We start from the raw sequence: 15,258 nt of genomic DNA on the forward strand, positions 1-15,258 counted from the left end.
TCATTAGGTTCTGCAATCCTGATAAGGTCACCTGGTGTCTGTGAACTGGAACACAAACATTTTGCAATTACAGCTACTTTGTTGTGTGCCTTACTTTGTTGATTCTGGTGCAGGGCTAATTGAGAAGGAGATTAATGATTTTTGAAGAGATGCTGTGTTAGAGGATGCCCAGAAGGCGATAGCCATCTTGTCTGTTGGCATAGGTGAATATAGTGCTGGTTCATCCAGGTGAAAATTGTCAGTAGTAATCAAAAGCTTCCCAAAGTGGGATTGTATCTAGATAGTGTGCAATGGAAAGAAAGATGATTTGACAAATGCAGCCACTTCAGAAGTGGTATCTTTTCATAATACCATACTCACAAAACTCTGCTTAGAACAGTAAAACAATGAAAGTAAACATTAAGTTGTAGAGGACATGGGAAGAAACCAAGTGATCTTTGGTTCAGGTATTAGTTGGCTACTAGCCAGTTCTATGAATCATGGGCCCAGTGTGAGCTATGTGTTCAGAAGGGCCTGGGTTGACCACTTGCATGGTGCCCTCTGCAGTCTCACAAAATGTTTTGTGCTCCTGAAGCTGAGTAAGACCCTTGGCTAGATGGTGTCTGATTTCATGGGCAGGGATAAGATTTTATGTCACTGTTTCTGAATCTTAGTGTCCCTATAGGATGCATATACCACTGTGACTATGCTGACTTTTTCTGTCTGGGTTACTATACCTCTGAATTTCTAATTTCAAATGACAGAAGCCTGGCCGTCAGAAGTGTTGACAGTGTAATTTATTTTATTTGTATTATTGGCACTTCATGTGTGGGACATTTTTTTCTGTTTTATGTTTTTTTTCATCAGAAACATTCCTTCAGATTGTGAGAAGAACATTTTCTGTTGCCCAAGGCATAAGCAAAAAATCTAACCAAACCCCCAATATTATAAAGAACAGAAAAATTAAACAAGTTGAACAATAATACTTGGCTTTTATGTATAACACATTGACTGCAAAAATCTGAGTCCATCAATATAAACAAGTTATATAGTAGTAACAAAGTGCATGAAGCAAATTGCTAAATTTAACTAAGGTATTAAAATAAAAGTACTTTAAAACAATACTTTAACACAGTTTCTTGCCATGATTCCATCATGCATCAACACAAATCAAATCCTGAGGCAACCTGTGCCTTTGACAGTCTTTCTGTATTATTATGTAAATAAATGGAAGTAATGATCAAACTCGCAATGGGTGGAAAAACATCGATAAACCATCTATTTATAAGAGTTGTATTAAAAAAAAAAAAAAAGTCAAAGTGCACTGCTGGTACATCTCATTTGAGCCTATTTGGGATGTGTATAACACAGGGGCAAGGTCCAATGCTTTGTTTAAGCACCAGGAGAATAAAGAATTATGGATGTTCTGTTACTAGCGTTACTATGACTAGCATGAAGCTGACAAATTGTACCAGAATATAGATGTAAACATCTTTTGTATGCTGAGGAGGCAAACTCTTAAATTATCTGATGTGTACAGTACTGGTACTTCATGTTTTGGTGCCAGTACCAGACTGGTCCAGTAATTAGCATTCAGATCTATTTCTAATTACAGATAAGGCATATAACAAAAAAGTAAATATTTGGTTATTAGTATCTCATACAGTTCAGCAACCCAACCAATCAGAATTTATCTTGCCAATTTTAACAATCTTCAAACTCTTGTCTTCCATTTGTAGATAGTACTGATCTTTGAAAAAGTAGGTGTACCCTGTGAAAGTAAATAAGACAGCATAATCATATTATGGAGCATGTCATTCCTGATGAAAGTTTTTTTGTCTTGTTTGATTTCATGAAGCTTAATGAACTGGAAGATTTATTTTTTTTTCCCCTTAAATATTTGTACACAATAAAAAAGATGGATTTAAAAAAAATACATAAAAATTCCCATCCTGGAGAAGAGAGGTTTTGCTACATGGAGTGTGAAGTCAGGTTATATTTTTCTGAGCCAGAATTTTCTGGGAAGAAATGTTTGCTGGCAAAATAGATGTTGAACATGTAATTGAGTCAAGACTCATGTGATACCAGAAGTTCTTCCAGACATTTATGCATATCTGTGCAAAATATGAGGCCACTTAAAAACACAGGCCAGGCTCTAAGTAGCAGTTGCTAGGAGGTTAAAAAAAGGGGGCAAAATATAACCTATTTATGCCTGTGATCAAGGAAATTATCATACTTAAGTTCTGGCTGTGCAGGATCATGCTGAAATGGTGCTGAGTGTGCATGCTGGCACTAAGGAGCCTATGGAGCTGGGAAGAAGTTGGGAAAATTCCAAGCCATAAGGACTGTCCCGGCCTTAGGGTGTTAGGACAACCTGACATCAGGCTTTGTATGGCAGGAGTTGCTTCAGTCTCTATCTCAAACTACACTAGAAAGACAGTTTTCTACAGAGCTAATTTTTCCCCATGCCCAAAGTGGAAAACCAACATCAACCCAAATCTGAGCCTCAGGGACATCTTGACATAAAAGTGATTGCATCATGGAGTGTTTTTCTCTATGTTCTGTCTGACGTGTACAGCAGGTTTCTAGATCTGTACAACATACAGTGGAAAACAATAAGATGCTTCAAGACTTAAATAAGACAGTATATAGCCTTTTTTAAAAGGAAAAAAGCAAGGAGAGGAAGGGGAAAGATGCTGATAAAAGCTGTTTCTTGCCTTGTTAAGCTTTGAATAGTGTTCAGCATAAAGGAAGTAAGTGATATGGAGTAGTAGCAGATTAAAATTAAATGAGCTTTGAGAGAAGGAAAACTAGCATAGCTACTATAATTATTTTCTTGGATAAAAATATTCAGGAGAGATTGTATTCCTTAAATGCTTAATTTTAAAAAGTTTCAGCTGTGATTTGTAAGGTAAATCCACTGATTATTGATGGCAAAATAAAGAGACAAAAAAAGTTTGCTTGAACCAGTATTTTGCAAAGCAGGATGGAAACTTGGCTCAATTTGGCTCTTTCTTATGAACCTCAAGAAATTAAAGCCTGCAATAATTTTCACAGCAGAGACATGAGAGAGGTTGTTAGTGACTTAGAGCAGAATTACAGCTTACCACTGTCACCAAGACCCAGGACAGCATCGAGGTTATCTGGAACTCCATTCCAAGAGTCAGCAATGAATTTAGGGGATGCAAGCTCCATTTTCTTCTTTTCTTCATTGTACCTGAAGAAAATTATATCCCTGCATTACAAATCTGTATTTAATCTTAAAATTTAAGGTAATTTTTCAGGGAATTCCTCAGCTAATGTGACAAGATAAAACAAACAAGTATAATAACTGAAATTTGTAGCATTGTTTCTATGTCATCATAATTCTTTCCAACTCCTTTAAATGGGATTTGCATCTTTCCTTTTGAAAATGCAATTTGTGCTGAATTAAGAATACACTTACTAAGCAAAACCCTTTTCAGAAATGTACCTTAAAATTGCAAACATAATTCTAGGGAAGATAACTTTGAGGTGGCAGCCAACATCTGAAGATAGCAGATTTTCATGGGAAATGGCTGTATCTTTGAAATCTTACTTTCAAATATCCTTGTAGCCTATGTAACCAATGGATTGGTATTAAATTACTAATTACTTTCCCTAAAGTTTCTTTAAAACCCTGTAGTGTTTTCACACAACATCTCAGTGATGATCAGCAGTGACAATCAAGTTTTATTCCCCACTGCAAGTATCTTTAAGGCTCAGGATGAAGCCCAGTTTTTTATAAGTAACACCTATTCCATCTCCAGACTGATTTTATTATTGAAGTGCTGGGACACCAAGGCAACGAACTCCAGTAGAAATCAGATTTTTCCAGCAAGTAAACACAGTAAATGTCAAGTTTAAAAAAAAAAAAAAAGTTTTCTTTGGGGGAGAAGAACCCAAAGCTGCAATGGCTTTCACACTCTGTGCTTTGAGGAGGGAAAACTCAGTGGATGTAAATTGACCTAATTCCATGGCAGTTGGATCTAGTTTGCATTGTCCTTCAGAAGGGAGTGGTTCTGTCTGTATCCACATCTGCAGATGATCATTTGTCTCATTTACTCTCTGGGCTCTCCACTGTCATATGCAAAGACAGATTTGTGCAAAGCCAGTTTTACAGTCTCACAAACAAGTGATTCAGGATCTCCTTTTCCATATATAGAAAATGAATGTCCCAGGGAATGTACAAGGTCCTTGAGAGTGAAGACAGAAGGAGCAAGATTGGCCTGGTTTCCCCATTTTTCTGATTCCTAGGTGGGAGTCAGGGCTGAGCAGGAGGAGTAGAGATGTCCTGAGGAACAGTGACATGGAATATAGTTTAAACCAGGCTTCCAGTGCCTTGTGAGGCTTCAGTCATCCTAACAGCACCTCATCAGGAGCAGCAGACTTCAGAGAGGTCATCTTTGACTAGTACTGGAAGGAAGCATTTATGTTCTTGATTTCTGTTTATCCATATCTGTATGTATCTTGGGTTAAGTTTCTCCCATTTTTTTTTGTGGAACTACTTGGATTATATCCACAGTTATACCAGCACAAATGAGCAGCAGCTTGGTAAAAAAAAATATAATTTATTAATTTAAATTACTTACTATTGTTTTCCTTGGATATTTAAAGAAAATCTAGTTCTTTGCTGGGTAGCTTGAAAGTTTCAGCTGTGGAGTCTGAGCCAGCTTCTCTTTCTCTCTCTCACAAAGCTTTGCTTTGCTTAGCAATCTTGTTATACCAAAATAGCATGGGGCTGGAAGGAGGGAGAGGAGAAGGCTTCCAAAAAATCCATTTAAAGTAAGTGTGATAATGGCACAGGAAGGACTAAAGTATGTAACTATTTTGATTCCATGTGGCAGAGTCTTTGTATAAAATAATACAGTCACATACTTAAGAGTCATAGCCTGTGTGAAACAGACTTTTTTTTTTTTTTGAAATATTTGTCAACGGGTTTGCTCTCCTCTTTACACAGATAGAAATAACTTAAGCTTACTTTGATTTCTTAACAATAAATTATGCATTCTGCAGTGACTGCAGTTGATGAGGTACTTTGATAGAAATATTGTCTGTGATTAGATTGATGGATTGCTTGGAGGCCCTGGAGTACAGTTAATCAAAACAACAGTTGGTAGACCAGCAGTTTAGCTAACTTACAGTCTGTAGGTTTTGTTAGGAATTCAAAGTATTGTCAATGGCTGTATTAGAACTACTTGCAATTGTTTAAGATTATCTCTACAATGCAACATTAAAAAGTGAATAGTATTCTCTAGCTTTTAAGTTCCTTTTTTTTCTCCTTTAGACAATGGAGTGCTGTCCTCAAAGTAATTGAAAGTTATGATCATGTGGCAGTTGTGAAAGGGTATTTTATTTACTTACAGGAATTCACAGCCATTAGGAGATAAGAAAGACACTCATCCAGTTTGATCATAACATTAAATTAATGTTCATATAAAATTTACTCAATTATATTGGCACCTCCTTTGATATTTTATATAGAGCATCTCTCAGAGCTCTTAAATCTTGGAGAATCTTTTAGATTTCTGGTGGGTGTTTCTGATGTTTAACTTTCCTCTAAATTGTCAGTTAATGAATAGTTTTACTTTCAGCCAGTTGTGTAATGTCTGCATTCCTGGTAAAGTCCTGTTCCTGGAAGAGACCTCTGATGGTGAAAGCAGTTTTGTTCTCATGCTGTTCTGATAGGCAGCAAGGAGATAACTCACAAAGTTCCTCAAAGCACCAAAGTGCCTCTACTTTTTAGGGTGATCTTTTGTGCCAGGTCTTCCTGCCAGTTATTATAAGGAAATTTTGTTCAATACAATTAGTAGGCTCTTCATCAAGTGTAATGTATATCTACCACAGTAATAGCCTTCAGACATTTTAAGGACATTCCTTCCTAATCTAAGAGTCCAACACCTTTCCTGGCCAGAGCTTGATAGCAGAGTACCTGAGTTTTATTACTTATGTTGCATCATATTTTGCTTCTCATAACAGTCTTTCAAACAGGAACATTAGTGCCAACACAGAGTGACCTGCATTTGCAGAATACCACATTTGTGGTGCTCTTTGCAACAAAAGCTTCTCTGAGCATGTACTGGAAACATGAAAAGTATTGTAGAAACTGTCACAATGAGTTGAAGCTGTTAATTTTTTCCCAAAGTACTAACGGATATGCTTCCTGTGGTTTGTTCAGCTCTCCCGAGTGCCAACTCTCTTAGTAGACCAAATGTGTTAGTGATGAGCCCATCACCTGCTGAAAGGAATCGCAGTCTCACCAAGCACACTTTGCTGATCACATTACTGTTTCTTCTACATCCAGCTCTTCCAAACATGATGGCTTAGTGAAAGAATTTCAAAGGCAATCTGGTCAGTCTTTGGTTTCAAGTGACTGGACATCAGCCCATTTTAAAGGATTCCTTTCAGAGTTTTGTCCTAGCAGTTGTGAGCTGTGACAGCCAGGACAGTTTGCCTCTCTCAGCAGCCTGAGACTGACGTGGGGCAGCTGCTGTTACACAGAGGCTGAGGGATGGGTTGTTAGCAAAGAGCAGCCTGAGAGACTCTCAGATACCCTCTTCCCTTACAAGCTGTTTTACCCTGCACTAAAGTACTTTCCCAGTTATGCTCCTTGGTTCAGCATCCTCCCTCACCACTCCTGTCAGTGTGAACTTTGTATTCGCAAGGAATGGAACCCCTGTGCTTGGTTCCTGTCTTCTGGACCTCAGTGTACATTCCTCGCTAGAGACACAGTTTGGCCAACAGTGTACTGCTACCACTTCAATGCTTCTTACTTCCAGTATCTGTCTCCAGCAAAAATGTATGTCTTCCTGTTTCTGTCCCAGTTAAAGGCTGCATCAACACGTTGCACATCAGGGGGTAGTCCCAGGTTGGTGAGTTTCTTTGGATAGCCCCTTTCCAAGTTACTGGCTGAATAAACCCAGTACTCATTTCCTAAGCAGGGGAGAAAACAAAGCAAACAAACACTGTTTATTAATCAGATACAGAGGAGAATTTCTTCCTTTATGCTCTATTATGTGACTTTTTATTGCACTAGCTGTACTAGTAGTCTTTCTAGTCCTTTACCATCTGTGAAGCACTAGAGTGCAGGTGTACTTGTTATTACAGTTTCTGCTTTTGCTTCTTAAGTGTTGCTTACCTCTCAGCAAAAGACATCAGCTGAGCATGCTCTTGCTTCCTCCCTTCTTAGCTGTCTCATCTGTGAGGCAGAAACTGTCTTAGTATAATTTAGGTTGTGTTAAATAGTTAATATTGGTAATTTTTTTGTATAATGAAGATCGTCTGAGACCAAGCATAGGCCTTTTTTTTGTGTATGTGCGGAGTGTCTTTATTGAGTGATTAACAGGAAGTTTTTGCCCAGAGCTCCTGCTTCTATTGCCCTTCTCATAAAACATTTTCTAAATATGTACTTATGGAAGATGTACTAGTATTCTGCATTCTTTATGTGGAATTATAATTGACTTAGTAAATACCCTTACTGGATTTACTGAAAGCCACAGAAAAATTCATTCATGAAAGGACATTTCTTTATTATATATAGTATATGTAATATGTAAATTGTTTTTACTTGCCAGAAAGTGGTTTTTTTAAGCTATTTTTCCCCCCTCCGTATAAACAAAAGCAAATAGCCTTTGAGACATGGAATTGATTATCATTACTTTTTTCCCCTCTCGTACAGAAAATGTACAGCAACATCAGCCATATGGTTTTTACATTATTTAGTCATGTTTTTAGTAGATGCTGGAGCCCAGTTTTTGCTGGCTCAGTTTTTCATGTTTGAAAATAGCTAATTTGGCCAGTACATCTGAGCCATATGAGTGGCTGAGGACAGACAGAGTGGTGCTTCCTCTTCTCTCCCCTGGAGGCAGCCAGCACGGCTGCCTGTGTCTTCTGGTTGGTGAGCAACCAAGGCAGATGCTTGGAAACCACAGTGGAAGTTAGTCTTTGGCAAAAGAGGGGGAGACAAGGAAAGGCATGGGAGGAAAAAAGGTCTAATCTTCTCAAGCAGCATGTACAGAGACAATAGCTTAAGATGAGAGGAAGCAGAAGAAGAATAGATCAGTGAGGAATGAAACAGAGCTCCCACTCTTGCTGCTTTTTGTTATAAATTAATCACTCCCTTGATCTTGCTTATTGTTGAATGTATCTTTCTAGGTGCCTATAGCTCCCCCTTGTTAGAGGCTGAATGGTGTTTAAAGTCTTCCAGATCCAGCCTTTGTTCTAAAATCCTCAGCATGGGATGTTTGAGACCTGTCACCCATACCTGCTGGCTATGCTCTCTGGTCGTATTGCAACTTAAGAGGAAACTTAACTTGAATGCAAGTTTTGCAAATGGCTACTTACGTTTTTTAACTTAAAAACAATACCTGAAAAAAATACAGCCTTCTCATCCTGAGGGGCCTCATAGACAGCATCGATTTTCTCTGGCAGATCAGGCCAGAATGTAGCAACAAGAAGAGGACCTGTGGGTTTTCCTCGGGGGTTTACAGTCCTCCACATGAATCTGTGCAGAACAGAAAAATGTACAAGATTTACAATGAACCAATTCACCCACACATCTGTTTCTCATCACTTCTGGCAAAGGCCACAACAGGCATGCATGTACACACATGCGCACACAGAAGGCTGCAGCAACACACACTTATAAATATTTTCCTACAGTGACAGAAAAGCCAAATAATTCATTTAGAATCATGGTGCTTAAGGAGTTGCACAATAAGATGCATGCTGGACTGCAGGTGACATTGCTTGCACTGATTGCTTTGGAGTTCCTGTTGCTTTTTATTCCAGGATGAAATGTATTCTGTGCTTTGAGTATACAAATACGTTTATTTACAAGGCATTTAAACTGTTAGAGTTCTCCTGCTGTTGTGTGCGGGGCAGATGGATGAGTGCTTGACAAAAGCAGAGAATTGTATTCTCTGAATTGCTCTTAAAATTACTATTGTAGTGACTAAAAGTTCAGATTTAATAACAGTATATCAAACTGCTTGGAAGTGAGCTTGGCTGTAAAAGAAACTGCTAGCACTAAAAACGTTCATTAGAGAAATGCAAAGGGTAATTTATTGGCTATTTTATGTATAAGTAGGATCATAATTTGATTTAAGATTTAAAAAGCTGTAATTATCTTTAAATGGCAGAGCTTTGTGCTGAGGGCTTTTGGTACTAAAAATGGCACTGTGATTTCCTCCTCCATGGAATGAACAGCTTCTTTTCCTACAGAACAAAAGTTTTGCCGTGGTCATAAAATGAGAAGTCAGCAAGCTCGTGGAACAACTCTTGCTCAGGCTCTGACTATTAAATCTTCAGGTCAAACAGCTTTTATCATTGTTATGTTTGCTGAAGCTCAAGTTGCTGCTGGAATCTTTTTTGCAGAGAATAGTCATTACCTGTTCCTATCTAGAATAATTATTCTTCTGAGAAACCAGGGATCTGAAACTGAATTTTGGTTTTGCTCACAACCTAGGGGGGGGTGGTCCTAAGATAACTTCATAAATTGCTACATTTTTATCAACAGAAGTTTGATTGCATGAATTCCAAACTTCACAGAGCCAGCACAGCCTTAAACACCAGGTTTTTAATAAATCAAAAATTTAAAGGGACTTTTTGAAAGAATGAGATTTTCTTGTGGAAAGGAAAACTATGTCAAAGCTGAATTTTCTTTTGTTTCTCAATCAGGTAGGGGGGATTTTTATTTCTACTCATCTTATTGAGAAAATGGTGAAATTGGTTATTCGGCTTTCTTGTTTCAATTTCATAGAATCATAGAATCATAGAATCTTAGGGGCTGGAAGGGACCTCGAGAGATCATCTAGTCCAACCCCCCTGCCAGAGCAGGGTCACCTAGAGTACATCACACAGGAACTCATCCAGGTGGGTTTTGAATGTCTCCAGTGAGGGAGACTCCACAACCTCCCTGGGCAGTCTGTTCCAGTGCTCTGTCACTCTCACAGTAAAAAATTTTTTTCGGATATTCACCTTGAACTTCCTATGCTCCAATTTACACCCATTACCCCTTGTCCTATCACTGGTCATCACCGAGAAAAGCCTAACTCCGTCCCCCTGACACTCACCCCTTACATATTTGTAAACATTGATGAGGTCACCCCTCAGTCTCCTTTTCTCCAAGCTAAAGAGACCCAGCTCCCTCAGCCTTTCCTCATAAGGGAGATGTTCCACTCCCTTAATCATCTTCGTAGCTCTGCGCTGGACTCTTTCAAGCAGTTCCCTGTCCTTCTTGAACTGAGGGGCCCAGAACTGGACACAATACTCCAGATGTGGCCTCACCAATGCAGAATAGAGGGGGAGGAGAACCTCTCTTGACCTACTAATCACACCCTTTCTAATGCACCCCAGGATGCCATTGGCCTTCTTGGCCACAAGGGCACATTGCTGGCTCATGGTCATCCTCCTGTCTACCAGGACCCCCAGGTCTCTTTAACCTACACTACTCTCCAGCAGTTCAGCCCCCAACCTGTACTGGGACATGGTGTTGTTCATTTGAACATGTTAATGTGTTAACTCATTCAGATAAATTTTAATCTTGCATTCACAGACAGATTTAATACTTTGTTACAGTAAATATTTTACCTTATATTTTAACATAAGATTTGCCATTGCTGTTGTTGTTAGTATATGCAGTTATTTAAAGGGACCAAATCAGTTGGTCTTTTTTAATGTCTTGGGAAACTTCAGAAGTTTGAATTTGTATTCACTTTCAGAACCAAAACATGTGTGAATGTTGTACTTTGGCACTCTGGTTACTTGGAGGATTCTGTGCCCTGTGGAAAGGCTCAGCTGTTCTCTATGGCCAACAGCACCTCTAGTAATTCCCCTTTATTTCTGCGGTTGGAGATGTGATTTGAGAGGAAAGGGAAAAATGCTTTTATGGAAAAATAAATCTGATCTGACCTAATTTTTGCTATTTAGTCCTTATGCCTGTGTAATATGACGGATGCTATGGTAATTTTAATGACTCATAGAAGTCACACGACACGTGGCAGACATTTGGTTTTTGAATTACAAAAGTGAATCATAATGCTGCTTGCCTGATATTTGGAAAGCTGCAAGACTGACAGGCAAAGCCATTCCAGAGCAAAACAATTAAACAGTTGTCTGGGTTTGCTGCATATTAGATAAAGCATGAGTCAGTTTGAACAGATTGTTTTGGTCTTTGCATAGTTCTTTGACCAACACTATCTGAATATGGAATGCTTCTGTTTTGTTGGTGTTATACAGACTACTGAACTGCTTTGCTGATTTAGGAAGAGATTTAAGTTGTCTCTTGTTGAATCAGGCCTTGTGTAATTACCAGTTTACAACAGCAGAAGCAAGGTGGAGGTCTGGCTGAAACCCAAGGCCCACAAGTGAGCAGAAGGTGATCAGTACACACTGAGTACTGTGGAGCTAGAAAGGTTTTTTTTACTGCTGTGAGAAGATGATTTTTCTTTTGAAGGCACTGAACTGAGAAGAACACTTTAGTTCTGATGATTCTTTATGAATATGGGAGAGGAATGGATCCTCTTTGGACCAGGACATCATAATGGAAGTTTTGCTAAAGCTGAAGATTTGCTAAAACAGTGTATCCATGATGGAAGCAGCATTTTAGATTACTACCACAAAGTTTGGAAGAACAGCTTTTTGGAGGGGTGTTGTTAAAAAGCTGAGATTGAAAATTTTCCTGCAATCAGATTTGAAGCTTTCTCCCAGAGTGGAAACTCTATGGAATGCAATCAGAAAGTATAGTACTTCCAGAGCTCTACTCCACTGAAAGTGATGGAATTTCCATTCCTGAATTACAATCCTTGTAGGTTTTACTATGAAATGCATTGGGAAACACTTTATGGGGAATGAATCTTTCCTTGGCAGGCAATAGACTCACTAATGCATCTCTTCCATTGCTAATTATGTGATTAACATTATGGATGGGTAAATCTAGAGATTTTGGGGGTCATATCTAGCTTGCATAACAATTTGAAGTTTGGATGCGTCTCCCAGAAACTTCATCCTTTTCAGCAACCCTCATGTGACTCTGTAGAAGCCAGAAGGGTAGACACCAGCGTTAATTTTGGTGCTTCAATCTGTAAATTTGGTCAGAAAATAAGAGAACAAGCTTTTTTTTTGGAGGTTTCTGGCATTTCCTTATTCTGGTTTTAGTTATAATTATCACCATCCCAGTTGTCATCCCAGTGTAGGGCAGAAACCTGAAATGAAAAACCACCACAAAAGTGCCTAAAAGGATGACTAAAGTTGAAAATTCAACTCCCAAAGTTTGAGAGTAGCTCTAAGAAACAATGAATTTATGGCATTATCATCTCGCCCCCATCCAGGGGGACCTCGACCTCTTGGAGAAATGGAACAGGAAATACACAGTTCAGCAAAGGCCAGTTCCAAGACCTGCACCTGGGGAGGAACAGTCCCAAACACCAGTACACACTGGAGGCCCACAGGCTGGAAAGCAGATTTGTAAAAAAGAACCTACGGGTCCTGGTGGAAACCAAGTCAACCACGAGCCATCAGTGTACTATTGTGGCAAAGAAAGCGATGTTATTTAACCATAAACACAGAATTTGCCATCTCTCTCTGAGAACACAGAAGAAAGGTCAGAAATTGTGCTTTATGCCTGATAAAACATTTCTGGAATTTGATGAATAGGTCTGACAGATTCCTCCACTTGAGACCCCACTGGTAAGCTATTTATCTCACTTACCTATCTTTGAAGAAAAATATTTCCCCTCTAATCTGTGCGACTCCATCAAATACAATGTCATGCTTGCAGAGCTCTGGAGTGACAGGCCCAAGGGTTGGACGTGGGCCTGGTCCTGGTCCAGGATCAATATCAGGTGATACTTCTGTAACAGTGAACAGAGAGATTCTGTGACAGTGAAATACAGCACTGCATAGGGAACACAGGGCATGAGCTATCAACAGTCATAGAAGGGGAATAGTTTGGAGGCAGTACTTGAAGGGGAAAGGAACTTAAAGTAAAATCTTTTCAGAAGGGTGGTTGAGTACAGCTGAGAAGACTTTAGCTTCTAGAACTGCCTAAATCTGCTGTGTGGCCTCGTTCACAAGTCTGACTGTGAGTGTCTATCCTTGTTGAGCTGCCTATTTAACTTGAAAGAAATTCAGAAGTTGTTACACTGGGTTCAAATGTTAATGTTACAATTTTTATTTTACTGCCTTCTGAAAAGAAAGAGAAATGCATTTCAAAGACCTTCTATTCAGAATTATCTGCAATTCTGCTGAGAGAGACAACAAAGCAAATTTCTTTCTAGAAGTGCTAATATTTTAGAAATTACAAAGTTCTGTTTCAAGCCAGTTGTATGATCTTTCTGCCCTCATCAAATAATCAAAATGTGCTTTTCAGAACATGCACTTTGCTATTGGTTGGTATTTTTAATTGTTTTATCATTTGGTTGCTCCTCTATTGCCTTATGAGGCATTTGCCTTTTTGTCTTAGACATCAGGTTGATTTACTGTACAAAACAAAGTAAGTGTAGCTGATTTGAGATAATAACAATGGAAGAGAACAAAGGCTATTTTAGTACTACTTTTGTATAGAAAGCAGACTGTAAAGGGTTATAGCACTTACAAAGAGGCAAACAATAGTTTTGTTCCAGGTTTTGACTTGTGCACTGAGGGAACTGAGTTAAAATAAATAAAAAGTCCAATACCCAAAGATAAGTGCCATGCAGGCTTAGAAAATTCATGTAACCTTGCTCGTGTCTTAATTCCCAGTATTAATTAAAGCAGCCAAGAATAGGGAAAAAATGAAAATCAAATAAATTTTTTTAAAAAAAGGTGTGTCATGGTAATAATTTTGGTATATTCTCATTATCATTTTTAAGGTGTTGAATACTTTAGAATAGTCATAGACAATTAGGAGAATATCTCAGTAGAAAAGTGAAAAGCACAGAAAGAGAAATGGCATAGATTTTCTTTTACTACTTAATTGACTGTAGTATACTTTTGCCTCTGTAAGATATATAGGCATATACATAGAGGGAACTTTAATTGTAATAATTCCTATGCATTTCACCAAGGGTATTGCTGGATAAAATAATAAATTTTAAATATGTACTGACATAAAAATACTTAAACCTACTTTATTATCCTCAGGAGCTTGCCAAATACACTTGCATGGAAGTATTAACTTCCGTGCACTGTCTGGAAATGTTATTGTGATGTTGCAGCTTGAATTGTTGTGGGAAGGCCATGTGAACTGTTCCCAAGCTGGGACAAGACACAAAGCCCTTTCATTCTTACAGGAAGCTGCAATCTGGGAAGCTCAGTCTGATATAGACCAAAAAAAAAAAGTCCAAAATGTCCATGAGTTATTTAATGTTAGAGAAAAGCTTGGCATTCATTGTCCCAGTAAAGGCATTAGAGATTTCATCAAAAGGTTTAGTTATCAGGGGATAATTTGGTGCCCCTGTTTGTTCATTAAATTTAGTGAGTCTGCATCCTTATGTTGTTATAGTTATCTAAAGTAGGAGCCCTGGCAACAACATGAAGAAAGCAAGGAACGGAACAGAGGATATTTCTGGCATTTGTGATACTGTGCAGTATGTAATTTACTGCAAGTTCTGAGTCCCAGATTCCAACCTGTGCTGCCTGCCTTTCTGATGCATTTTGCTGATGGGGGCAGACTTTACCATATAGCTCCTGGATCCCTTTAATGTCATCCTGAGAAAGTCTAAAGTTCTTAGTGTAGGTGTAGATTGGGGCCATAAGGGCTCCTGGGTCTTCGGAGTGCTCCAATCCCATAGCATGGCCAAATTCATGAGCAGCAACCAAGAAGAGACTGTAACCTGGATAACACAGAGGATACTATTAGCTGCTTGCATCCAAATAGAAGTGTACCACACAGGTTATTCATAGTCTTGTAATTATATTCTCCCATCAAAAAGATCCCAATAACAAACATCATCATTAACATTTACAGCTTCCAATGGTGTATATGGTACATATAGAAATGACACTTCATTCGAGATGTTCTGAAACCTCATCTGTAGCTGACGTTTGCTACTGTCTCACATGCATGTGACTGTGACCACAGTTTGTTAATAATTCTGTGAAAAAAAGGAAGTGTAACTAATTAAAAACAAACAAACAAAAACCCAAGATGACTTAAACTTGCAATCCAGACTTTAAATCTTATTTTTTCCATGAATAAATGGCATGCAAGTAGCAAACAGGTCTGTATATCTGTGAGTCTGGGAACAGATTATGAATCAGCACGGTTGTACCAATTATTGT

General features: G+C 38.5%; 1 protein-coding gene across 1 annotated transcript in view; it reads right to left on the reverse strand.

Annotated features, from left to right (window-relative positions):
* Window positions 1-763: 763 nt before the first annotated feature.
* MMP2 (matrix metallopeptidase 2 (gelatinase A, 72kDa gelatinase, 72kDa type IV collagenase)) overlaps window positions 764-15,258 on the reverse strand; it is a 32,491-nt gene continuing 17,996 nt past the window's right edge. The window contains exons 8-13 of the mRNA XM_009997438.1: window positions 14,655-14,810; window positions 12,707-12,848; window positions 8,364-8,500; window positions 6,771-6,930; window positions 3,087-3,196; window positions 764-1,750 (exon numbers count right to left, since the gene is read on the reverse strand). Coding sequence (XP_009995740.1) covers window positions 1,647-1,750; window positions 3,087-3,196; window positions 6,771-6,930; window positions 8,364-8,500; window positions 12,707-12,848; window positions 14,655-14,810 — 809 coding nt within the window. The 3' untranslated portion in view covers window positions 764-1,646. The remainder of the gene's footprint in view (window positions 1,751-3,086; window positions 3,197-6,770; window positions 6,931-8,363; window positions 8,501-12,706; window positions 12,849-14,654; window positions 14,811-15,258) is intronic.

This window comes from Chaetura pelagica, unplaced genomic scaffold (genome assembly GCF_000747805.2).
Source record: "Chaetura pelagica isolate M959 unplaced genomic scaffold, ChaPel_1.0 scaffold425, whole genome shotgun sequence".
Classification (NCBI taxonomy): Eukaryota; Metazoa; Chordata; class Aves; order Apodiformes; family Apodidae; genus Chaetura; species Chaetura pelagica.